This window comes from Aquarana catesbeiana, linkage group LG04, assembly GCF_042186555.1.
Source record: "Aquarana catesbeiana isolate 2022-GZ linkage group LG04, ASM4218655v1, whole genome shotgun sequence".
NCBI lineage: Eukaryota > Metazoa > Chordata > Amphibia > Anura > Ranidae > Aquarana > Aquarana catesbeiana.
The window spans coordinates 439,545,940-439,573,658 of record NC_133327.1 but is presented as its reverse complement, the minus strand read 5'-3'; the positions used below and the strand labels follow the sequence as shown (position 1 = coordinate 439,573,658).

Here is a 27,719-nt window from a genome sequence, read left to right as displayed (position 1 = left end):
TCATTCAGATATCAGCTTTTTCAGCCAGCGATTCCCTACACCATAAGAATGATCATAGCGGCTGTTACACTGCTTGATCTTTCTTACGGGAGGCGAGAGGGGACGTCCCCCCTCCCTCCGGTGCTTCTACCGACTCACCGCTACGATCGAAGCCAGGATCTTTTTTTTTTTTTTTTTTTTTTATTTCAGGCACAGCCTAGAGGTGAGATGTGGGGTCTTATTGACCCCATATGTCACTGTAAAGAGGACCTGTCATGCCATATTCCTATTACAAGGGATGTTTACATTCCTTTTAATAGGAATAAAAGTGATCAAAAAAAAAATTTTTGGGAAAAAAGTGTCAAACAAAAATAAAGTAAAATGAACAATAAAAAAAAAAAAAATTGAAAGCGCCCCTGTCCGTGTGCTCGCATGCAGAAGCGAACGCATACGTAAGTCCCGCCCACATATGAAAACGGTGTTCAAACCACACATGTGAGGTATCGCTGCGATCGGTAGAGCGAGAGCAATAATTTTGGCTCTAGACCTCCTCTGTAACTCAAAATTTGTAACCAGTAAAAAATTTTAAAGCGTCACCTATGGGGATTTTTAAGTAGCGAAGTTTGGCGCCATTCCACAAGCGTGTGCAATTTTGAAAGGTGACATGTTAGGTATCTATTTACTCGGTGTAACTTCATCTTTCATATTATGCAAAAACATTGGGCTAACCTTACTGTTTTGTTTTTTTTTTTAAGCAAAAAACAGTTTTTTTTTTAAAAAAAACGCGTTCGAAAAATTGCTGCGCAAATATCGTGCGAGATAAAAAGTTGCAATGACCGCTATTGTATTCTCTAGGGTCTTTGCTAAAAAAACATATATAATGTTTTGGGGTTCTATGTAATTTTCTAGCAAATAAATGATGATTTTTACATGTAGGAGAGAAATGTCAGAATTGGCCTGGGTGCTCCAGAACGCCTGAAGGTGCTCCCCTGCATGTTGGGCCTCTGTATGTGGCCACGCTGTGTAAAAGTCTCACACATGTGGTATCGCCGTACTCGGGAGTAATAGTAGAATGTGTTTTGGGGTGTAATTTGTGGTATGCATATGCTGTGTGTGAGAAATAACCTGCTAATATGACAATTTTGTGAAAAAAAAACAAAAACTTGATTTTGCAAAGAATTGTGGGAAAAAATGACAACTTCAAAAAACTCACCATGCATCTTTCTAAATACCTTGGAATGTCTTCTTTTCATAAAGGGGTCATTTGGGGGGTATTTGTACTTTTCTGGCATGTTAGGGTCTCAAGAAATGAGATAGGCCATCAGTACTTCAGGTGTGATCAATTTTCAGATATTGGCACCATAGCTTGTGGACGCTATAACTTTCACAAAGACCAAATAATATACACTAATTTGGGTTATTTTTACCAAAGATATGTAGCGGTATAAATTTTGCCCAAAATATATGAAGAAAAATTACTAATTTTCAAAATTTTATAACAGAAACGAGGAAAAATGTATTTTTTTTACAGATTTTCGGTCTTTTTTCTTTTATAGCGCAAAAAATAAAGAACCCAGCGGTGATTAAATACCACCAAAAGAAAGCTCTATTTGTGTGAAAAAAAGGACAAAACTTTCATGTAGATACCGTGTTGCATGACTGAGTAATTGTCATTAAAAATGTGAGAGCACCAAAAGCTGAAAATTGGTCTGGTTATTAAGGGGGTTTAAGTGCCCAGTGGTCAAGTGGTTAAGAGTGGTATTTAACAAACTCAACATGCCATAAGCGAACATAGAGTGGAGGGCCTGGCACACTCCATCACCTTCTTAGGTGTCACTATGGACACACGTGCCATGCAGGCCAGCCTGCCTCCTGGCAAAGTAGCTCGTATCAGGATGGCATCCATGACTTTACCCTGTTACGAGGGTGTACTAAGAGGCAGATGCAGTCCTTGTTAGGGATGTTTAATTTTACCATGGGGATTATTCATCAGGGGTGGTCGTTCATCTCACGGCTCTTGGTCTTTCTCGCTCAAGTACAGGCCCCCGAAAAAGTTCTCAGGTTAGACCCAGCAGCGATAGCGGACTTAGCAATATGGGGTGGGTTCCTCACCAACATATTGATGTTTGTTCTGTCAGTTTCAACTCAGTCACCACAGGTAGTCACAAATGCCGCAGCCTCCACAGGCTTTGCTGCAATTTTTGGCCATCACTGATTCGCCGGACCCTGGCCTCCAGAAATCTGCCTAAATTCCTGGTTTCACTCAATCTTCATCATTGTTCGAGCTATATCCCATTGTGGCAGCTTCCCAAGTCTGGGGCCACACGTGGACAGGTCAAACAGTGCTCTTCCCCACAGACTAACAGGCTACAATAAGGTGGGAACCCGCAGCCGACCCAATGACTACCATCTTTAGGGGCATGTCTGAAATCCTCACACATTCCCCATTCAAGGTTCTGCCTAGCCTAGTCATCCAGGCGGCCATCTACCCTGCCTTCTACAGACTAGTTAATTCACCTCTGGTGGCACTAGTAGCCAGATACTGTACAGACACTCCCTGACTCGCTTTAAAACCACTATGTCCTTCATCTTGCGGTCTCCAAAACTCAACAAACCGGACCCAGAGTGGACATCAACCTCTTTCGGACTAACAATGCCTGGTGACTAGTAATGGTGCTTGATTACTCGCTCACCTACCCAGCCAGTCAGACTCCAGTTCGTTGCTTCCTTTCCGGCCAACCCCCTGAGTTGCAGCCAGTTTATTAAGCATGTTAGGGTCCTACGGGTCAACTTGGGCCTTGACCCTGGTCGGTACTCTGGACATTCCTTCTGGATCAGTGCAGCCTCAGCTGCATCTCAGCATGGAGTACCAGTCCATGTGATCAAGAAACTAGGCAGATGCAAATCAGCCTGCTACATGCCAGATACATTCCAAACCCTCAGGTGGAAATGGCACAAGCCTTTACCAAGCTTGCTCAATGATCTTAGAACCAATAAAGAAATACTTCTTTACCTGGTTATTTTTGCCTTCTTTTCTTGGCATACCGACCAGACCACCAAGGCATACTTCAGGTCTATTTATGTTGTAATCTTGTCGCATGTTTATGTGATCCATATCCGTTTCGGCCAAAGGGCCATGACCATAGATAAGAAGGCCAGTATGGTGGCCTGAATTTATGGGAGGAGCTCGGGGGGGTATTTAAGCAGCCCACTCGGCCATGCTCCTTCTCGGTTCCAGTGCGCGATACCCTCCCTCCCCTTTTTCAGGGCACTTCTCAGCACATCCTTCTCCATAATTACTCATTACTTTTTTTGGGTATGCCCCCTTTTCTTGGCATAACGACCAGACCACCAAGGCACACTTCAGGCCTATTTATGCTGTAAGTCTTGTCACGTGTTTATGTGATCCATATCTGTCTCGGCCATTGGGCCACAACATATATATATATATATATATATATATATATACACACACACACATACTGTACACACACAAACTGTTTTTAAGGAACTTGGCAGGTAATTTGTTCCACAAATCTAGGAGAACTAACCACAGTTATTTTTGTTTCTTAATGTAATACCAGACAGACTGAATGATGCCTCATTGGGGCTCTGTGGGGTTCATATCATCTTTTCCAGGGCCACTTGTTTTTTTTTTGCTAAAGATGGTTATTTTTGACTTGGTTGTATGTTTGGGGTCAGTGTCCTAATGCAGCATGAATTTTAGATCAATCAAATGCCTCTCTGATGGTACTGCACATGTATAAGTATCTGTACTTTTTAGCATTGAAGAGACCAATACTTCTGACTAAGTCCTCAACTGTACGTCCAGAAATGCAGCTCCAAACCTGCAAGGAACCTTCATCACACTTCACTGTTGCCTGCAGTTACTCATCCTTGTACCACTCTCCAGGCATTTTTCAATAAATTTCTTTCTGTTACAGTCATATACAATTCAAATTTGAACTTGAAAGGAATTATACACCTTGACGATCATGAGGCCAGAGCATCTGCTGCCATTTTTCTGTGCACCGGTTATTGTGTTCTCATGCATAGGCCTTGTTTCCATGTTAAAGGTATGACTTTTAGCCACAAGTCTTCAATAAAGACTACTTTGGACAATACTTCCCTGGACTGTAGATTGGTGTTTTCAGTTGCAAAAGCAAGTCAGCATGATATGTCTTTTTATCTGCTGCACTAAATTACATTGGCTTACCATTGCGTTGTTGGTCCTCAACAATGCTTGTTTCAATGTGCTTCTACAAAAAAGCTTGGGCATCTGGAAACACATATGTTTCTTGAAATATCTGCCTGTGAGAAACCTTGTTGATGCAGTAAGATTTTTTACATTAAAGTCTTCAGCAACCTGAACTTGTTAGTAGAGAATGGCTTTCTGCTGTGCATTTTTTGTTCCTTCTACACAGCTGATATTGTTTGATTTAATGATTGTATCATAACCTACATGTTTATTTGTTGATCATTAACCACTTGCCAACCACAATACACATATATATATATATATATATATATATATAATATAATATAAATATAAATATATATATATATATATATATATATATAATATACATATATATATGTTGCGGCATGCAAGTGGTTTACTGAGGTTATGGCTGAAGTTATCAGCCATAACCCTGGTATTTTTTTTACAACCACTTTTCTTATGAAGCAGCTAATTAGCCACTGGATCGCTTTCCGAATCAGCGGGAGGGGTCTCCCCCCCCTCATGCCGATGTTTCTCGGGCTTACCATTTTTATCGGCACGCCCGAGAAATGATCCAACAGTTTGTGCAGCTGGCCAAAGAGGTTACCAAAGACCAGATCGTCTCTGATCGCCTCTATGATCTTGGAGGACCAGAGTGACGTTATGACGGGCAGAAGTAAACATTTTTTTTTTATATACGCAAAAGATCAAAAAAATGTTGGTAGAGAGATTTGGGGTCTTATTGACTCCAGATTTTTCCATAGGGAGGACCTGTCATGTCTTATTTCTATTACAAGGGATGTTTATATTCTTTGCAATAGGAATAAAAGTGATAAAAAATAAAAATAAAGGGATAGTGTAAAAACTGTAAACTCTAAACAGATAACCGGTAACATTTTTTAAAGCTTCGCCATGGAGATTTTTAAGTATAATAGTTTGTCGCCACTCCATGAGCATGCACAACTTTAAAGCGTAGCATGTTAGTTATCTATTTACTCTGTGTAACATCATCTTTTTTTTATATTTTACCAAAAAATTGGGTTATACATTAATGAATTTTAATGCAAAAAAAACAGTGTATTTTGTCCCAAAAAATTGCATTTGAAAAACTGCTGCGCAAATACTGTGAAGAACACAAGTAATTATCTTTCCTGCAACCAAATTTGCACCATCTATTGCTGAGTTAAGTCCCCAATGCCTCAAACTTAACAGTGCTGTACAATACGAGCCTGATTTTCTTTCAAGAAAAAGCCCTACCACTGTCATATTTATTTTCAATACATTTTACACTTGAAGTTAAAAAGTAATTTCATTATTTTCACAATACATAACAGTCTGTTTAAAGTGATATTACAGTCTTGTTTTTTTGTTTAAAAATAACAAACATTTTATACCTACCAGCTCTGTGCAATGGTTTTACACAGAGCAACCCGGATACTCCTTTTCTCGGGTCTCTCCCTGCCACTCCTGGCCCCTCCCTTTTGCCCCACAGCAAGCAGCTTGCTATGGGGCACGTGAGCCGAGCTGCTGCTCTGTGTGCCCATTCATACAAGGAGCCACGGCTTGGCCTGCTCCTCTCTCTCCTCATTGGCTTACTAATTTTGATTGACAGCAGCGGGAGCCAATGGCACCCGCTGCTGTCTCAGTCAATGAGGAAAAAGAGTCCCAGACAGCCGAGACTCTCATGCAGCATCACTGGATCAAGATAGGGCTCAGGTAAGTATTAGGGGGGCTGCTACACACAGAAGTTTTTTATCTTAATGCATAGAATTCATTAAGATAAACCTTCTGCCTTCAGAACCACTTTACGTCAGATTGTTAAATTGAAAATAAACATAATACAATAATGATATTCTAGTTATTTTAGCATTTCTCTCTTAAATGTAGTAGTACTACCATTTGTATACAATTTTCAGAATGTTATAGCTTTTAACCATATACCTGGATTTTTATAAATATCCATGACGCCCTTAAAGTAGTGTGGTAAAAATCTTTCCAACAAAAGCAGAACATCTTCCAGCTCTTCTAGAATTCCAACAAGTAAAAAGTTTTCATTTACGTTTTGTTTTGCACGTTCCAAGGCCCACTCACCGGGATCCCTAGAGGAAATGGAAGTTCATGGGTTGAATAAACTACAAGGATTTCAGTTTTCTACAATGAACAAACTGACCTTCACTCAAACTCTGCAATCAAGTGTTAATAAAAATGGTAATGGAAAATTCAGCTACGTGAAAATAGGAAGAGAACATAATCAGGCAAGACTAAGTACGATTTTGCAATTTTTAATCCAACCACAGAGCCTCCACTCATGCTGCACCGCATTGCAATCATTTGGCGTCCATGCAATCTGCTGCAGGTGTCAATGGGGTTGATTTACAAAAGGCAAATCCACTGTGCACTACAAGTGCACTGCAAGTGCGCTTGGAAGTGCAGTTGCTTTAGATCTGAGGGGAAGATCTAAAATGAGGGGAAGCTCTGCTGATTTCTATTATCCAATCATGTGCAAGCAAAAATGCTGTTTTTTATTTTCCTTGCATGTCCCCCTCAGATCTACAGTGACTGCATGTCCGAGTGCACTTGCAGTGCACAGTGGATTTGCCTTTCAAATCAACCCCCAATGTTAGATTAACAACACCCCGAAACAGCTTGTAAAATGCAGTGCAACTGCCAGGTGCAATGTGATTAAGGTTTGAAAAAAAAGGGTCTTTGTCCATTTTGGTGTAGATGCAATGCAATTTGAGCCATACAAAATGCATGGCTCAAGTCGCACCACACAGACATCGCATGTAATATGCACAGGAATGCGGTGTAATTCCTGTGCGAATCACATGCGGTGCCTGCAACACACAAGTGTGAACCCAGGCTTAAGCTGGATACACACTATACAACTTTTGTTGTTAAATTTCCTTTATAATTACCTTCAACTATGTAGTGCAAGGGCCTGCCTGATTGCATACAAATTGAAAGTTAGGTTTTACCTCATATTATATGATTTTGATAAATCTAAAGGAAGAAATCTAAAGAAAATTGTATAGTGTGTATCCAGCTTTAGGCAGACTATGAGTATTTAAAATTTTAAACAGGATGTGTCTAAGGTTGCCATAACTACTAACCTGATTCCAACCCACTTGGGAAAATGTTTGTACTGAGCAGAGGCGGAATGTTTCTCAATGAGAATTATTGATTTTGTTTTTTTTATTAATAAAAAAAAATTTAAGAAAAAATGCATACACAGTAACAGCAGATCTCAGTATGTATGAATTGTTATCATTTTCTTTAATCGAGCAGTGTAGGGAAGAATAGGCTTATGTCATAGAACACTTATGAAACATCTGTGTGTCAGGGTGGGGAGTATGTAGTGATAGTACAGACTGTGAGGCCCAATACTTTTATACATCTGGCTAATGTGTATTTCCTATACCTGTAATATCAAAATCAGCACATCACAATTCACCTGCATTTTGGATGCTGTCCACAAAAATATGGAATAATGTAAAATAGTCTGGGATTGGAACACTCTGCATAGTTTCCTAAAATGCATTCATTAATATCCTGCAAAAAAAAAAAAGGAGTTGGATTACACAGTACCAAGCAATAAATGATGATATGCACTGATAATCATATAAATTGACCACTGTGTTATCTCAAAATGAAAACCTGAGAAATGTGATTTAGCCCCCTTTCACATCGGGATGATTTGACATGTGATTTGACATATCAAACTGCATGCCAAATCGCAGCTTATTTCAGGCAATGGCACCGTCCGAATTTGCGGTGCCGCACCGATTTCCAAAAGTAGTTCCTGCACTGCACTACTTTTGGCAACTTCAAGGACAATTTCAATAGACATCTGTGCATGAACCCACAGATATGTCTTTCAAATCGGCCCCAAACTCGCAATGAAATGCAGGTTTGAAATTGTTCAGCCGAGCTCGCACGATTTCAAACCCGTCTCCAATGTGAACGTACCTTTAAGGCTCATTCACTCCAGCCTGTATGCTAAAACACTGCGGCTGCTCTCTGTTGTGTAGGGGCATTAAGGATTGGTGTGATGATTTGCTGCAACACATTGCACTGTTTACCTTTTTTCTTTCTTTTTTTTAAATTTAGGAACACCACAACTTAACACAGATGGTATGATTGAGACCTTGACGCGGAACTTAAATAAATAAAAAATCTTATGGAAGAAGATACTCTATAAGCTTCTTCTGCCATATATGTTTCTTTCCTGCTTGCTAGCATTTTTTCAACTGTATGCCAAGCTTGGTGTACAATCTCGTTGATGCCAGGACGCAGTAACTACCAAGTGCATTTATGTCACACAGGCCTGCCAATCAAGGCAGATAAAGACTCCAGACCTGGAACAGAGTGACGAGGGGGATCACAAACATTGCATCGCTGGGGTTTGCACATGGCAAAAGCTCCTGGGGGGGGTGCCTAAATTTGAGTGCAGTTTAGTTACACTGTACTTTGTTAATTTCAAAACCGGGAATACTGTAGTTCTACAAATCCATAGATAGATAGATAAACCTTTCTTTACATATGGTAAAAAAACATTTTTGTTATACATACTTAGGGTGAACTGTTTTCTTTTTTTAATAAAACTAATTAATAATTAATAACCAGGAAGAGTTTTTTTAGAATACAAAAAATGTACAGACAAGTGCACAATATTAACACTACACAAAGAGAAAACAAATGCAATATGATATTCAAGAGTACAGTGGCATGGTACACATACAGTGGGGACGGAAAGTATTCCGACCCCCTTAAATTTTTCACTCTTTGTTATATTGCAGCCATTTGCTAAAATCATTTAAGTTAATTTTTTTTCCTCATTAATGTACACACAGAACCCCATATTAACATAAAAACACAGAATTGTTGACATTTTTGCAGATTTATTAAAAAAGAAAAACTGAAATATCACATGGTCCTAAGTATTCAGACCCTTTGCTGTGACACTCATATATTTCCTTGTCAAAAGAAGATGACACTCATATATTTAACTCAGGTGCTGTCCATTTCTTCTGATCATCCTTGAGATGGTTCTACACTTTCATTTGAGTCCAGCTGTGTTTGATTATACTGACTGGACTTCATTAGGAAAGCCACACACCTGTCTATATAAGACCTTACAGCTCGCAGTGCATGTCAGAGCAAATGAGAAGAGACAGAATTGTGGCAAGGCACAGATCTGGCCAAGGCTACAAAAAAAATTTCTGCTGCACTTAGCCCGGGTTCACACCTATGCGAATTAGATGTGCGTTTCCGCACATCTAATTCGCATAGCAGGAGAATGTGGCTGGCTCCCTATGGAGCCGGTTCACATATCTCTGGGGTGGCTGCGGTGCGCACTGCACAAAAACGCTGTACGTCTTTGGCTCCGTTTTAGGGCAGAATTCTGGCATAGAATCGGCCCTGATTTGTCCCTGAAATGGGGAACAGGGACGCACAGCGCTCCTGTGTGATCCGCAGCGCATTATAGTGTGAACCAGGGCTTAAGGTTCCTAAGAGCACAGTGGCCACCATATTCCTTAAATGGAAAATGTTTAGGACAACCAGAACTCTTCCTAGAGCTGGCTGTCCGGCCAAACTGAGCTATCGGGGGCCTTGGTGAGAGAGGTAAAGAAGAACCCAAGGATCACTGTGGCTGAGCTCCAGAGATGCAGTCGGGAGATGGGAGAAAGTTGTAGAAAGTCAACCATCACTGCAGCTCTCCACCAGTCAGGAAGCCTCTCCTCAGTGCAAGACAAATGAAAGCCCGCATGGAGTTTGCTAAAAAAAACACCTGAAGGACTCTAAGATGGTGAGAAATAAGATTCTCTGGTCTGATGAGACCAAGATAGAACTTTTTTGCCTTAATTCTAAGTGGTATGTGTGGAGAAAACCAGGCACTGCTCATCACCTGTCCAATACAGTCCCAACAGTGAAGCATGATGGTGGCAGCATCATGCTGTGGGGGTGTGTTTCAGCTGTAGGGACAGGACGACTGGTTGCAATCGAGGGAAAGATGAATGCGGCCAAGTACAGGGATATCCTGGAGGAAAACCTTCTCCAGAGTGCTCAGGACCTCAGACTGGGCCGAAGGTTTACCTTCCAACAAGACAATGACCCTAAGCACTCAGCTAAAATAAGGAAGGAGTGGCTTCACAACAACTCCGTGACAGTTCTTGAATGGCCCAGCCAGAGCCCTGACTTAAAACCAATTGAGTATCTCTGGAGAGACCTAAAAATGGCTGTCCACCAACATTTACCATCCAACCTGACAGAACTGGAGAGGATCTGCAAGGTGTAATGGCAGAGGATCCCCAAATCCAGGTGTGAAAAACTTGTTGCATCTTTCCCAAAAAGACTCATGGCTGTGTTAGATCAAAAGGGTGCTTTTACTAAATACTGAGCAAAGGGTCTGAATACTTAGGATCATGTGATATTTCAGTTTTTGTTTTTTAATAAATCTGCAAAAATGTCAACAATTCTGTGTTTTTCTGTCAATATGGGGTGCTGTGTGTACATTAACCACTTCAATACCAGGCACATAGACACCTTCCCGCCCAGGCCAATTTTCAGCTTTCAGCGCTATCGCAATTTGAATGACAATTGCGCGGTCATGCTACACTGTACCCAAACAAATTTTTTATCATTTTGTTCCCACAAATAGAGCTTTCTTTTGGTGGTATTTGATCACCTCTGCGGTTTTTATTTTTTGCGCAACAAATAAAAAAAGACCGAAAATTTTGAAAAAAAAAACAAGTTTTTCTTTGTTTCTGTTAATTTTTTTTGTAAATAATAATAAGCACTGATATGGCTGCACTGACGGGCACTGATACGGCGGCACTGATGAGCACCGATGAGGTGGCACCAATGAGGTGGCACTGATGAGGTGGCACTGACAGGCACTGATAGGCGGCACTGATGGGCACTGATAGGTGGCACTGCTATGCGGCACTGATGGGCACTCATAGGTGGCACCAATGGGCACTCATAGGGGGCACAGATGGGCGCTAGTAGGTGGCATTGATTGGTACATATGGGTGGCACTGATGGGTACTTATAGGTGGCACTGATGTGTGGCACTGATAGGTGGGCACTGACAGGTGGCACCGATGGGCAATGACAGGTGGCACTGATAAAATATATTGGGGGCATTGCTGGGAAGATCTGGAACATAATGATGCCAATCAGTGCCCATTTGTGGGCACTGATTGGCACAGATTGGGCACATTGGGCATGTATGGATGGCCATGGGGTACATACCTGGCCATCCACATGTTGCCCCTTCCCTGGTGATTCTAGTGGAGATCCCTGGTGGCCAAGTGTGGTGATCTGAGGGGGGGGCTGCGCTGATAATCAGCGCAGCCCCCCCTGCCAGGAGAACCGCCGATCGGCTCTCTACTCGCGTCTGTCAGACGCGAGTGAGGAAAAGCCGATCAGCGGCTCTTCCCATTGACAGCGTGATCAGCCATGATTGGACACGGCTGATCACGTGGTAAAGAGCCTCAGTCAGGCTGACACACCGCTCCACCGATCGCCGTGATGCGCGTCCCCGCGGCGGCATGTTATCCTGCTGGACGTCATATGACGTCCAGTCAGGATAATGGAACCACTTCCCTGACGTCAATCCGCTATAGGATGAGAGGGAAGTGGTTAATGAGGAAAAAAATGAACTCAAATGATTTTAGCAAATGGCTGCAATATAATAAAGAGTGAAAAATGTAAGTGGGTCTGAATACTTTCCGTCCCCACTGTACGTAACCTACCAGCATGACTTTGACATGAGTGAGAGTACCTAGAGACAACAAAAGCAAGCACAGGAAAAACATACAACCTCCCTGTAGATAATTTCTTGTTTGGAATTTAAACACTAATGCTGCAAGGTCGAAGTGCTAACCACTAAGCCACAGTGCTGTCTCTTTAACCACTAGACCAGGCTTTTTCTGGAATTTTGTGTTTAAACTTGTAAATTAGTATTTTTTGCTAGAAAATTACTTAGAATCCCCCAAACATTATACATTTTTTTTAGCAGAGACCTTAGGGAATATTAAAATAACATTTTAATGAATTTAAAAAAGAAAACACAATATATACCCCAATTTTTTTGTAAAATATGAAAGTAAATAGTACGCAGAGTAAATATGCAGAATAAATAGATACCTAACATGTCAGGATTTAAAATTGCGACAAACTACGGTACTTGAAAATCTCTATAGGCGACGCTTTAAACACTTTTAAAGATTACTTCTTTAGATTTACAGAGGAGGTCTAGCGCTAGAATTATTGCTCTCATTCTAACGTTTGTGACGATACCTCACATGTGTGGTGTAAACATTGTTTAACCGCTTGCTGCCCGCCGTCCGTCATATGACGACCAGGCAGTGCGACTCTCGTTCTGGGAGGGCGTCATACGACAAATAAAAAAACAGGGATCGTGTGCGCGCATCCCTGTACCCTCAGTGGCGGCGTGTCACGGAGACACCACTCGCCACCGAGGGGGGTGAACAGCCATTGGGCATGGCTGTTTACCACGTGATCGGCCGTGATGAAGTCACGGCTGATGACAGATGGTACCGCCCCATTGTGCATGGCGCATGCGCGCGATCGGGAGCGCGCCACGCGTGCACGTCGGTGGCAGCGTATTCCCGGGAACACTGCTCGTCACCGACGATGGTAAACAGCCATTGGCCGGCAGCTGTTTACCATGTGATCCTTTCACAGCCGATCACTAAATGTAAACACAGAGCGGTAACTAGCTGTTACCAGCTGTTCTCCCCACACACACCGTTTCCAGTGTGAGGAGAGAAGAGCCAGGAGCAGTGAGTTACTGATCTGTGTTCTATAGTGTCTGCATCAACACCACACTTGTCCCATCACCCCCCCATTGTCATCTGTCACCCAACAGTCACCACAGTCACCCCATAAAGTGCACCTGTCACATAAGAGACTGCCATCAGTGACCGTCAGCGGTGCACCTGTCAGCCGTCACCTATCAGTGACCGTCAGCCGTCACCCATCACTGACCGTCAGCCGTCACCCGTCAGCCATCACCCATCAGTGACCGTCAGCTGTCACCTGTCAGCCATCAGTGACCATCAGCCATCACCTATCAGTGACCGTCAGCCATCACCTGTCACCCATCAGTGACCGTCAGCCGTCACCCGTCAGCCATCACCCTTTACCCGTCACCCATCAGTAATGTCAGCCATTACCTGTCACCCATCAGTGACCGTCAGCCATTAACCGTCACCCAATAGTGACCATCAGCCATCACTGACCGTCACAGCCATTACCCGTCAGCCATCACCGGTCACCCATTAGTGACCATCAGCCATCACCCATCAGTGATGTCAGCCATTAGCCGTCACCCATCAGTGATGTCAGCCATTACCCGTCACCCATCAATGACGTCAGCCATTACCCGTCACCCATCAGTGACTGTCAGCGGTGCACCCATCACCCGTCAGTGACCATCACCGTCCATGGCCTGTCACCCATCAGTGACCATCGCCTGTCACACCATCATCACCTATCAGTGAACGTCACCTGCCACCCATCTCACAGCCCATCAGTGACCGTCACCTGCCACCTGTCACACAGCCATCAGAGTCGTGCCCAAAAGAGTTTACAACAGTGAGGAGGCGTTCCAGATCCTCTCCATGACTGATGAGAGCAACGGGGAGTTCTCATCAGATTCCAATTCTGATTCAGAATCAAATTTGGCATTTGAACGAATAGTGAATCAGCAAATGATTCGGAGGAAGAATGGGTACCTCCTAAAAGGGCACGGCACTCTGGAAACCAGGATTATATTCCCAGGCCCAGTACCAGCGCTGCCGACAGCAATAGGCCCCAAGAACAAATTCCCAGGCCCAGTACCAGCGCTTCCGCCAGCGATAGGCCCCGGGAACAAATGCCCAGTACCAGCGCTGCCGCCGGCGATAGGCCCCAGGAACAAATACCCAGTACCAGTGCTGCCACATCACGCCTGAGTACCAGCACAGGGTATTCAAATCCACCAACTACTGGAGTGTCACGTCCCCCAAGAGCCAGGGCCTCTACATATATACCAGATGGTCTTGACAACCCAACATGGCTGCCATCCGACTGGGGATCACCAATTATTCCCCCTTTCACAGCACAGCCAGGTGTGCAGGCCAACACTGTGCACATTGTGCTCCTGTTCCTTTAAGGGGGATTGGTCTGCCTCCAGGCCCACCTGCCCCTCATCTATCCATTTAATGCATGTGCTTCCATTGTGGAGACGCTTATAAATTCAGTAGCGTTAGGACTGCAAGCATACACAGGGTGCCGTGAAGAGGCCTTGCAGCTTATGCATGTGTTTGCATAATTAAATTAAATTAAAAGGTTAATTTGGTCAGTTGGCAGACTGGTTGGTGAGTTGAGCTATGGAATGTTCTGTTTTTGTCTTTCAACATCAAAAAATTCTCAGAGATTGATTGCTTTCATCTGTTTTTGCACGACACTTTGCTGCAATTCATTGTGGACCAGACAAATTTGTATGCACAGCAGTATATTGCCAACAACCCCCAATCATCCTATGCCCATCCGTTTGAGAGGAGAGATCTGAATTTGGAGGAGTTCAAATTGTTTATGGGCCTCACCCTAAACATGGGGCTTACAAAAAAAAAAAAAAAAAGAAGGACATGCCTATTGGTCCACCAACCCCATCCACAACATGCCCATTTATTCTGCTGTAATGGCCAGGTCCCGATATGAAATGATAATGCGCTTTCTTCATTTTAGCCACAACACTCAGTGCCCTCCCCGCAATCATCAAAATTACGACAAATTATATAAACTTCGCCCACTGATAAATTTCTTTTCCCAACAATTTGTAGAACTCTATCTCCCCGATCAGAATATATGTGTCGATGAGTCCCTGGTACCCTTTTCAGGCCGGCTAGGAATAAAGCAATATATTCCTAGCAAAAGGGCCAGATCCGGAGTAAAATTATACAAGCTCTGTGAGAGAGCCACGGGATATCTGTATGCATTCCGCATATATGAAGGAAAAGATTCCCAGCTCCAGCCCCCTGAGTGCCCGGCCTACATGGGCACAACTGGAAAGATTGTATGGGTCTTGGCATACCCACTTCTGAACAAAGGATATCACATATACCTTGACAATTTCTACACTGGCCTGCCCCTTTTCAAACACCTATACATTGCAAAAACCCTGGCCTGCGGAACCTCCAGAAAAAATAGGAAGGGCTTCCCACAATCTCTAGCAAACAAAAAGCTGCAAAGGGGGTAAAGAGCAGCATTGAGATGCAACGAAGTGCTGGCCTTGAGGTGGAAGGATAAAAGGGACATGCACATGATGTCCACCATCCATGACGACACTACAATAAAGGTTCAAAGAAGACGAGGTCCCATTGAAAAGCCAGTATGTTGCCAAGATTATAATCTCTATATGGGGGGGGTGGATTTCAATGATCAAATGATTCAGCCCTATTTGTCGATAAGGAGGTCCTGATTCTGGTACAAGAAGGTAGCAATCCATTTGGCCGTTTATAATTCCTACGTAGTCTACACTAAATCCACAGAAAGCCCCGCCCCCTTCCTACAATTCATAGAAGAAGTTGTTACGTCCCTCATCTATAACCAAAGACCCCCCCCCCAGAAGACCTTCGCTCTGAGGCTGTTTGCCGACTTCATGAGCGCCACTTCCCCTTGAACATTCCACCATCTGAAGCAGGCCGTAGACGGCAAAAAAAAATGTTGCGTGTGCACCAAAAGAGGATTTCGAAAAGATACCAGCTACCATTGTCCCCAGTGTCCCTCCCCAACCTGGCCTTTGCATTGGTGAATGCTTCCAACTTTATCATACATCCCTAAAATATTAGCCCATATTTTTAACCATTTCCCCATTTTCATCATCTGTGCTGACCATTTTCCATGCTTCCCCAAATAGCCATGCCACTGCCTTCCACGTGAACTGACCCTGGCCTGTTTTTTGACTATGCCTCTGCCTACCGTTTGGACTGCCTCCACGTGAACTGACCCTGGCCTGTTTTATCAACTACGCTACTGCCTACTGCTTGCGCATGAACTGACCCTGGTCTGTTTTATGGACTATGCTTTTACCTACCACTTGGACTGATCTGTTTGCCCTGCTACTGTAGTACACAGGGGTCTCACATATGTGAGGGGCCCCACAATTGTTTTTCTGGATGGAGAAACCTATTTTTTTTGTTTTCTCCGGGTTTCGGAATTTCCGGATTAGGGCCTGGGGTCCGGAGGCTTCATAGAGATTTAGGTGGGTCGAAGCCTCTACCCCTGTGCACAGGTCTTACCTGATTGCGGCCCTCAGCCTGCTGCTGACTTACTGCCATCATGCCTCTTCCTGCCACATGAACGGACCACACCGCTACCTGGACTATGCAAATAATTAGCTGTAGCAAGAGGCAGTACGTTTATGAAGGGCTGGAGAGTGGTACAGGTAACAGTGTACCAGGACCAATATTATGGCTGTGCTGGCTGTCTCTGCCTGGACAATTTCCATTAACTGTGCTGTGCTGACAATATCCTTGTGCTGACCCTAGACAATATTCCTGCTTGCTGCCTGGATAATTACTATTGCTGTCGCTAAGCACATCCCTGCCTGCTGCCTGGACCAGTGCTCTCCTCTGCGGATACTACTAAAAGCACAGGTAACGCTTTTTTTTTACCCTTTCCACAATAAAATTTATTTTGGATTGTAATTCTTGGTATGTACATGCTATGTGTTAGAAATATGAAGGGCCTTCAAAAATGATAAGTTGCCAGGAAATTATATATGTCATTTATGCTCTTAGAATGCCTGATGGTGCTACTTGGATGTTGGGCCTCTGTATGTGGCCAGGCTGTGTAAAAGGCTCACACATGTGGTATCACTATACTCAGGAGGAGTAGCAGAATGTATTTTGCGGTGTCATCTTTGCTGTGTACATGCTATGTGTTGGAAATATCTGTTAAATGGTCAACCTTGTGTAAAAAAAAAAAATGCGTTTTCATTTTTTTTCCCACATATTCCAAAAACTTCTGGAAAAAAATGAACCGTTCAAAAGACTCATCATGCCTTATAGATTATACGTTGGGGTGTTTGCTTTCCAAAATGGGGTAATTTTGGGGGCAATTCCATTGTCCTGATGCTCCAGGGCCTTCAAAAGTGTAATAGGTGGTTGAGAAATGAGATGTGTCATTTATGATCGTAGAACGCCTAAAGGTGATACTTCAGTGTTGGGCCTTTGTATGTGGCCAGGCTGTGTAAAAGTCGCACACATGTGGTATCGCCATACTCAGGAGGAGTAGCAGAATGTATTTTGGGGTGTCATCTTTGCTATGTACATGCTATGTGTTTGAAATATCTGATAAATGGACAACTTTGTGTAAAAAAAAAATGCGTTTTCATTTTTTTCCACATTTTCCAAAAACTTCTGAAAAAAAATGAACCATTCAAAAGGCTCATCATGCATCATAGATTATGCGTTGAGGTGTTTACTTTCCAAAATGGGGTCATTTTGGGGGCAATTCCATTGTCCTGGTGCTCAAGTGCCTTCAAAAGTGTAATAGGTGATTGAGAAATGAGATGTGTCATTTATGTTTGTAGAACGCCTAAAGGTGATACTTCAATGTTGGGCCTTTGTATGTGGCCAGGCTGTGTAAAAGTCTCACACATGTGGTATCACCATACTCGGGAAGAGTAGAAGAATGTATTTTGGGGTGTAATTTGTTGTATGCATATGCTCTATGAGAGAAATAACCTATTAATATGACAATTTTGTAAAAAAAAAAAATCTTAATTTTGCAATGAATTGTGGGAAAAATTTCAACTTAAAAAACCCACCATGCTACTTACTTAATACCTTGGAATGTCTACTTTCTAAAAAGGGGTAATTTGGGGGGTATCTGTACTTTCCTGACTTGTTAATGTCTCAAAAAATGAGATAGGCCTTCAGTACATTAGGTGTGATCAGATGTGATCAATTTTCAGTGATTGGCACCATAGTTTGTATACTCTATAACTTTCACAAAGACCAAATAATTTACACTTATTTGGGTTATTTTTACCGAAGATATGTAGCAGTATAAATTTTGGCCAAAATTTATGAAGAAAAATGACTAATTTGCAAAATTTTCTGACAGAAACAAAGAAAAGGGCATTTTTTTTCATAAAATTTACGGACTTTTTTATTTATAGCACAAAAAATAAAAAACCCACTAGTGATTAAATACCACCAAAAGAAAGCTCTATTTGTGTGAAAAAAAGGACGCAAATTTCATATGGGTACAGTGTTGCATGACTGAGTAATTGTCATTCAAAGTGTGAGAGCGCTGAAAGCTGAAAATTGGTCTGGGCAGGAAGGGGGTGTAAGTGCACTGTATTGGAGGTGGTTAAATATGCGTGCGCGACTTGCATATGTGTTTGCTTCTGCATGGATGGGATCACATTAAAAAAAAAAAATCTTATTTATTTTACTGTGTTTTTTTTTTTTTTTTACACAGTCCTTTTATTTATTTTTTATTTGATCGCTTTTATTCCTAGTACAAGGAATACAAACATCCCTTCTAATAGAAATAGGGATTACAGGTCCCCTTTCTCCTCAAAAAAGACCCCAAATCTCTTCTTTACCTTTAAAAGCAAAAGATAAAAAAAAAAAAAAAAAAAAATTTTTTTGATCTGCTTTAAAAAAAAAAAAAAAAAAAAAAAAACTTTCAGCCTGGACCGGAAGTGATGTCACTGTGGTCCTCCAAGGCCATAGAGGCCATCAAAGAGGATTTACTCTTTGATCGTCTATGGTAGCAGCAGGCCGCACTGTCGGATTGTCTCTCAGGCAAACTGGCAGAAACAGTAAGCCCAAGAAACACCAGTGATCGGCGGGAGGGGGCGGCTCACATCCAGCTCAAAATGCTTGCAAGAGAAAGCCAGCCGCCGGTTGAAAAAAACTATACTGAGATTATGGCTGATATCTTCAGCCATAACCCCGGTAAACCACTTGCAAACTGCAACGTATATATATGTATTGCAGTTTGGCAAGTGGTTAAAGTACACAAAAACCGAATCACTAAAATCTCATATAATTTTTAAAGCTAATGTCTAGTATATATTTTTGGGGGGATACAGAACATTACACAGAACTCATCTTATTACAATCACACAATGCATCGGGGGAGAAGCAGTTTAACTACTCTCCGCCCACCATATAGTCGATGTAAGGCCTCGGTGTGGCTCCCTAGTTCTGGGAGGATATCCCTGGATGTCCTCCCATATGCACATCTCCGGTGTGCCCTCTGCAGAGCGCTTCAGGAGCACTCTGTGACTGCTATGCGCCTTGGACAATAGATCACAGATCGGGCACAGAGGATCACAGTGGACCTTTACAATGTGATCAGCTGTGTCCAATCAAAGCTGTCACAGTATAAACCAGGGATATGCAATTAGCGGACCTCCAGCTGTTGCAGAACTACAAGTCCCATCATGCCTCTGGGTGTCATGCTTGTGGCTGTCAGAGCCTTGCAATGCCTCATGGGACTTGTAGTTCTGCAACAGCTGGAGGTCCGCTAATTGCATATCCCTGGTGTAAACAAACACAATTCCTTTGCCAGTTATCGACTTTCCTGACACAGAGCCTGTGTGTGAGGAAAGGAGAACCAATCTGTGCGGAATCACTGAGTGTGTTTACATACTATGATTTTTACACAGTGTGTCACACACTACTGCAGCCACATCAGAGCCCTGATCAGCCACACCAGTCAGCCACATCAGTGTCTTGATTAGGCATGACATTGCAGCCTCATCAGTGTTTAGATCAGCCACTACAGTGCAACCTCATCAGTGTCCAGATCAGTAACATCAGGGCAGCCTCCTTAGTGTTTGGACCAGCCAAGCCAGTGCAGCCTTCTTAGTGTCTGGCTCAGCCATGCCAGTGCAGTCTTCTCAGTGTCTGGATCAGCCACGGCAGTGCAGCCTCATCAAAGTCCTGATCAGCCATGCCATGATGTCACCAGAGCCAGCCATGTCCAAAACATTTTACACAAGCGAGAAGGCATTTCAAATTCTCAGCATGACAGATGAGAGTAGCGGTCAGCTCTTACTGTCTGATTCTGATTGGGAATAGGAACCCGTGGAATGCCATACTCAGGAGGAGTAACAGAATATATTTTGGGTGTAATTTTAACTATGTCCATGCTGTGTGTTAGGCCACTTTCACACTGAGGCGCTTTACAGGCGTTTTAGCGCTAAAAATAGCACCTGCAAAGCCCCTGTAAAGCCCCTTTCCTGTCACTCCAGTGTGAAAGCCTGAGTGCTTTCACACTGGAGCGGTGCGCTTGCAGGGCGCTAAAAAAAGTCCTGCAAGCTGCATATTTGGGGCGATGGAGGAGCAGTGTATACACCACTCCTCCACCACCCTGCCAAATGAAATGAATGGGCAGCGCTGCCGAAGCACCTGCACAGTGCTTCGGCAGCGGCGGTACACGGGCGGTATTAACCCCTTCTTTGGCCGCTAGCGGAGGTTAAAAGTGCACCGCTAAAATGGCAAACTAGAGGTGCTTTACCGCCGACCCTCTCACCACCCCAGTGTGAAAGTAGCCTTAGAAATATCTTATAAATTAACAACTTTGTGTAAAAAAAAAAAAAAAGTTTTAATTTTCTTTCTACATTTTCAAAAACTTGTGGCAAAAAATGTTCAAAAGACTCAATATGCCTCATTATCATATGTTGGGGTGTTTCCACTGTCCTGGTGCTCTAGCACCTTCAAAAATGTGAAGTAGTCAGGAAATTAGATGTGTAATTTATACCTAATTTATGCTTCTTGAAAGCCCATAGTGCTTCTTGGATTTTGGGCCCCGCTGTGTGGCTGTGCTGTGAAAAATTCTCACACGTGTAGTATCGCCATACTCAGGAGAAATAGCAAAATGTGTTTTGGGGTGTAATTCATAGTATGTCCATGCTGTGTTAGAACTACTGTATCTTATAAATTGACAACTTTGTGTAAAAAACGAAAAATGTTTTTATTTTCTTTCCACATTTTCCAAAAACTCGTGGCAAAAAATTAAATGTTCAAAAGACTCATTGTGCCCCATAGAAAATACCTTAGGGTGTTTGCTTTCCAAAATGGGGTCATTTTGTGGGCGTTTCTACTGTCCTGGTGCTCAAGGGCCTTCAAAAGGTAGTCAGGAAATTAGATCCATAAGTTATGCTCATGCAAAGCCCAAAGGTGCTCCTTGAATTTTGGACCTCTCTATGCATCTAGGCTGTTAAAAAAGTTTCACACATGTTTTATCCCTTTATTCAGAAGGGGTAGCAGAATGTGTTTTGGGGTGTAACTGCAAGTGTGCCTATGACATGTGTGAAAAATAACTTGTTAAAATGTAATTTTTGTGAAAACAAATACAAATTTTATTTAGTTTCTTTATTTTCCAAAGAACTGTGAGGAAAAAAAAAACTTCAAAAAGTTCACCATGCCTCTTACTAAATACCTTGAGGAGTCTATTTTCCAAAAAGGGTAATTTGGGTGATCAATTTTCAAATACATGTACTGTAGTTTGTAGACTTTATAACTTCAACACAGGCTAAATAAAATACACTGATTTGGGTTTTTCTTTTTCCAAAGAAATGTAGCAGCTTAAAATTTGTCCTAAATTTATGAAGAAAGATTACTTATTTGCATAATTTTATAACAGAAACTAAGAAAAAAAAATGTTTTTCTTTTTCAAAGGTGTCTGTATTTTTTCATTATTATAGAAAAAAAACCGCAGTGGCGATTAAATACCACCAAAAGAAAGCTCTGTCTAAAAAATGATAAACATTTAATTCAAGCACAGTGTTGCATGCCCGAGTAATTGTCATTTAAAGTGCGACAGCGATGAAATCTGAAAATTTCTCATGTCTGCTTTATTGCCTGGACTTGAAGTGTAAATAATCATCTTGCTCCACTGATCTGTATATGTGTTTCTTTGCTTGTATTGGTTTTAATAGCTTCTGTTCTTTGATATACAGTATCTCACAAAAGTGTGTACACCCCTCACATGTTTGTACATTTTTTGTTATATCTTTTCATGTGACAACACTGAAGAAATGACACTTTGCTACAATGTAAAGTAGTGAATGTACAGCTTGTATAACAGTGTAAATTTGCTGTCCCCTCAAAATAACTCAACACACAGCCATTAATGTCTAAACTTCTGGGAACAAAAGTGAGTACACCCTTAAGTGAAAATGTCCAAATTGGGCCCAAAGTGTCAATATTGTGTGTGGCCACCATTATTTTCCAGCACTGCCTTAACTCTATTGGGCATGGAGTTCACCAGAGCTTCACAGTTTGCCACTGAAGTCCTCTTCCACACCTCCATAATGACATCACGGAGCTAGTGGAAGTTAGAGACCTTGCGCTCCTCCACCTTACATTTGAGGATGTCCCACCGATGCTCAATAAGGGTTTAGGTCTGGAGACATGCTTGGCCAGTCCATCACCTTTATCCTCAGCTTCTTTAGCAAAGCAGTGGTTTTCTTGGAAGTGTGTTTGGGTTTGTTATGTTGGAATACTGCCCTGCGGCCCATTCTCCGAATGGAGGGGATCATGCTCTGCTTCAGTATGTCACATTACATGTTGGCATTCATGGTTCCCTCAATGAACCATAGCTCGCCAGTGCCGGCAGCACTCATTCAGCCCCAGACCATGACACTCCCACCACCATGCTTGACTGAAGGCAAGACACACTTGTCTTTGCACTCCTCACCTGGTTGATGCCAAACACGCTTGACACCATCTGAACCAAATACATTTATTAGACCACAGGACATGGTTCCAGTAATCCATGTCCATACTCTGCTTGTCTTCAGTAAACTGTTTGCCGCCTTTCTTGTGCATCATCTTTAGAAGAGGCCTAGTTCTGGGATGATGGAATTTGATGCAGTGTGTGGCGTATGGTCTGAGCACTGACAGGCTGACCCCCCACCCCTTCATTCTCTGCAGCAATGCTGGTAGCACTCATACGTCTATTTCCCAAAGACAACCTCTGGATATGACGCTGAGCACATTCTTTATTGTAGAGCCACAATTATTTTTTTCAGATCCTCAGTGAGTTCTGTCCCATGAGATGCCATGTTGAACTTCCAGTGACCAGTATGAGAGAGTGAGAGCGATAACACCAAATTTAACACACCTGCTCCCCATTCACACCTGAGACCTTGTAACACAAATGAGTCACATGACACCGGGGAGGGAAAATGGCTAATTGGGCCCAATGTGGACATTTTCACTTATGTGTATACTCACTTTTGTTGCCAGCGGTTTAGACATTCATGGTAGTGTGTTGAGTTATTTGGAGGGGACAGCAAATTTACACTGTTATACAAGCTGTGCACTCACTACTTTACATTGTAGAAAAGTGTCATATCTTCAGTGTTGTCACATGAAAAGATATAATAAAATATTTACAAAAATGTGAGGGGTGTGCTCACTTTTGTGAGATACTGTATGCCACTCACACAATTTTTAGTAAAGTATACTTTCTATAAAAATGATTAAATAATGTCTACTATTGCCATGTTAGTCTACAATGAATTTATAACATTTCTCAAACAAAGATTCCTACAAGTCACCACAAGAGGTCAGCACATTGCCATTTTCCAATATTTGTATATAGCAAAAAACTTTTAAGAATGGCATTAGTGCTAATGGTAGAAGATTTAATACAATATACGAATAAACGAGAATTTTTTTTTATTCAACCGTATAGCATTTTTTCTGTGGTATTATTTGAAACATGTTTTATTACTTTTATTTGCTATTTAAAAACAAATTAAAAACACCTTAATCTGATTATATGAATTATCTTCTTTTCATCACATAACATGCAGCTGTATGCTGTACTCTTAACTCTCCTTGTAACTTTACATTCATATCTGTGCATCACTAAATGATTCCTAAGTGTCTACGTTGGTTACTAGGCATCTTTTATATTCACCACTCTCCTTTCATCTACCCCCACCCCTTATTTGGTCTTTGACGCTTCCCCTGTTGGGGATAGCCGTGGAGACCCTAAAACTACCTTATAGTCCACTGATCATCAACCCTGTCCTCAGGGACCACTAACAGGCCAGGTTTTATGTATTACCTTGGGGAGATGCAGACTGGAATACTGCAATCACTGAGCAGCAAATGATATCACCTGTGATGTATTTCAGTTATATTGCAAACCTGGCCTGTTAGTGGGCCCCGAGGACAGGGTTGATGACCACCGTTATAGTCTATATGTATGTAGCGCTGGTAGATTTTTTTTAAATCTACCGCGGATAGGTTAATCTTGTGAGTTACTTGTTAGAGGAAGTTAGATTTGCCTCTGTTCCAGCTTGGCGGAGTTGCATGTAGTTCCACACTGTGCCAGTGGGTGTCGTTGTCACCATCGGCTGGTGTTGGAAAAGCAATGTGTTGAAGCGTATGAGTGCTCCTCTGTCCTGGGGACAACTCGGTGGTGGTGGTCCTCCGAGTTGCATTCTGGGAGAGGGTATTTATGGGACAGACGCCATGTTTAGGGGTTCGTTTTCAGCCACCTGCTGGCCCTCCTGGCCGACAGGTATGCATTAAGAGTACCACCTCGTGGTCCTCCGTTGCGGAGGCCCACATCACTACGGCGTGTGGGTGGGCCCAGCAGCCTGTCTGGGGCCTACCACAGCAGCAGAGGAACGGTCCTGAGCTCTCTATCCTGAGTGAAGAAGCTCGACAACCGAGGAGATCCCAGGGGAGGACCCATTATGGAAGGATTATGCAGAGTGCTGGTCTGGAGAGGGGCCTGGTGACTCGGTTGGAGGACGTATCCTGAAGTAATCTTACTGCATAGTACTGCCGGGTTGGCTTAAACGTTCAAGTACTGTGTCTGACGTTCATTGCAAACCAATACATCTTGATTTGGCAGAGGATCGTACGGGTTCTATTCCAAACAAGTCTGTGGCAAAGACTTTTGTTTGTGCTACGTACTGGCTGCTAGACAAGTGAGAGAGGTCTATCCAGGCGGGCAAAGATTGAATCCCACAAGGGGAGCGCATTCAACCGCAAGTGTTCAATTACTAAGAATGTTCCAAAGAATACTAAGGAATGGTATTTGAGCTTCCCTGCAACTTTCCTTCTTACTCTTTCCTGCTACTTCCTTTATTATCTGTTCATTAAAGCATTGAAAAATCTACTCAAGCGTTAGTGTCTACATCGTCCAGAGGTAAACTCAACGAGACCCTAGACCCAGTGCCGGTGAAACAGAGGTATCAAGAGTGAAGGTAAAAGCCCGCTTTAAACCAGCAGCTCCACCGAGAGTTAGTGCTACATGTACTAACTTGTTAATGCATTGTTATTAGGGATGAGCCGAACACCCCCCGGTTCGGTTCGCACCAGAACCTGCGAACTTTAGAACCCCATTAAAGTCTATGGGACTCGAACGTTCAAAATCAAAAGTTCTAAATTTAAAGGCTAATATGCAAGTTATTATCCTAAAAAGGGTTTGGGGACCCGGGTCCTGCCCCAGGGGACATGTATCAATGCAAAAAAAAGTTTTAAAAACGTCCGTTTTTTCGGAAGCAGTGATTTTAATGATGCTTGAAGTGAAAAAAAAAGTGAAATATTCCTTTAAATATCGTACCTGGGGGGTATCTATAGTATGCCTGTAAAGTGGCCCTATATACTCTGAACAGCAGTATACAGGCGGTGCAAACAAGACAGGGACTGTAGGTTTGTTGTTAAGTAGAATCTGTTTGTAATTTTGAACTGGTACATTTTTAAAATGTAGCTCCAGCCAAAAAATCTATTTTTAAGCTTTTTGGAAAACATGGGGAAGGGTTATCACCCCTGTAACATTTGTTTTGCTGTCTGTGCACCTCTTCAGAAGATTTCACCTCACTTTCTGTCCCAATGACAAATGTTTTTTGAAAATTTGGGGTTTTTAGTGAAACAAGGATTGGTGATAAAGCATCAGTGAAGAGGAGACACATTTTTCCCATATTAACTCTTACAGGAGAGAATTTCCATTCCTAGGTGTAGATTTCATCTCACTTCCTGTTGTCTCCTTCCGTTTGCAAGTAGGAGTCGTTTGTAAGTTGGATGTTTGAAAGTAGGGGCCTGCCCTATATACTCTGCAGAAATTGGGGCCTTAGGTGCTGGTGTTGCCACAACATTGTAAGCCCTCACAGTTACTCTTGGTGGGCGCAGGAACAGGCCGTGCTGTGAAATATTAGATCAAGAATTGTAATTACATGCCAGAAATTGTAATTACATGCCAGTGGTAGAAAAATTGGGCCTTTGGTGGTGGTGGTGCTGGTGCCACAACACTAAGTCCTCACAGTTACTCTTGGTGAGCGCTGGAACGGGCCCTGCTGTGAAATATTATATAAAGAATGGTAATGCACCTGTTGAACAGGGGCAGAAAAATTGGGCCTTTGGTGGTGGTGGTGTTGCCACAACACTGTAAGCCCTCGCAGTTACTCTTGGTGGGCGCAGGAATGGGCCCTGCTGTGAAATATTAGATCAAGAATTGTAATTACATGTCCCTGTTGAACAGGGGCAGAAAAAATGGGCCTTTGGCACTAGTGCCACAACACTGTAACCCTTCACAGATGCTATAGTGGGAGCGCAGGAATGAGCCCTACTGCAAAGTATTGCGTCAAAAATTGTAATTATACGGCCCTGTTAAACAGGGGCTGAAAAATTGGGCCTTGGGCACTGGTGGGAGGTGCCCAGAACCAAAAATGTTCTTACAAGCTATCAGCATGAATATTGAGGAGGAAGAGGATTGTGACTCAGCATCAGCATAGGCAGTCTTGAAGGGATCTCACATAAAAAAAAAATCAATCGGTTACATCAGCATCAGGTGCTTGGTAGCTGGTGATCCAAGACTGATTGATTTTTATGCAGGTCAGCCGATCGACCGATTCAGTGGACAGGCGCACCCTGTGATCGCTTACAAAGCCTCCAGCAGCACTATATGTGCGTTCTGAATGAACACTGGATGCAGTACAGGCCAGTAGCTCAATTGCATACTGTGCAAGCTCTGGCCAGTGATCCATCCTCAAGACTCAGTAACCCAGAGGATTTTCGGTGGGAAAGGTGTCCAAGTGTGATCTTGCCCCTTGGTAATCCTGCACCATGTGAATCAGACGCTGGCGATGGTTGCTGGAACCGATCAGACCTTGGGGCTGCGGACTAAAAAATTGTCTGAACGCATCAGTCAGACGGCCACCTTCTCCACCGCTCCTTCTGTGACTGACCGCAGCCTCAGCAACACGTTGTCCAGGAAATTGTAACCTCCCAGGCTCTGGAAACGCGTTGCACAAACCTTTCTGCAAGGCCTACCGAAGATGTTTCATCCTCTGCTCCCTCTGCGACGGCAAGATAAGGTCCGCAACCTTACCCTTGTAACGTGGATAAAGGAGGGTTGCCAGCCAGTAATCATCCCTTCCCTTGATACCACGAATATGAGGATCCTTCCGCAGGCTTTTCAGGATCAGGGAGGCCATGCAGCGTAGGTTTGC

At 42.8% G+C, this 27,719-nt stretch overlaps 1 protein-coding gene across 2 annotated transcripts in view; it reads right to left on the bottom strand.

The window, feature by feature from the left end:
- Positions 1–27,719, bottom strand: part of UST (uronyl 2-sulfotransferase) — a 770,399-nt gene that overhangs the window by 39,224 nt on the left and 703,456 nt on the right. For both annotated transcript variants that reach the window (XM_073627439.1, XM_073627438.1), the window contains exons 6-7: positions 7,656–7,753; positions 6,143–6,300 (exon numbers count right to left, since the gene is read on the bottom strand). In XM_073627439.1, coding sequence (XP_073483540.1) covers positions 6,143–6,300; positions 7,656–7,753 — 256 coding nt within the window. The remainder of the gene's footprint in view (positions 1–6,142; positions 6,301–7,655; positions 7,754–27,719) is intronic.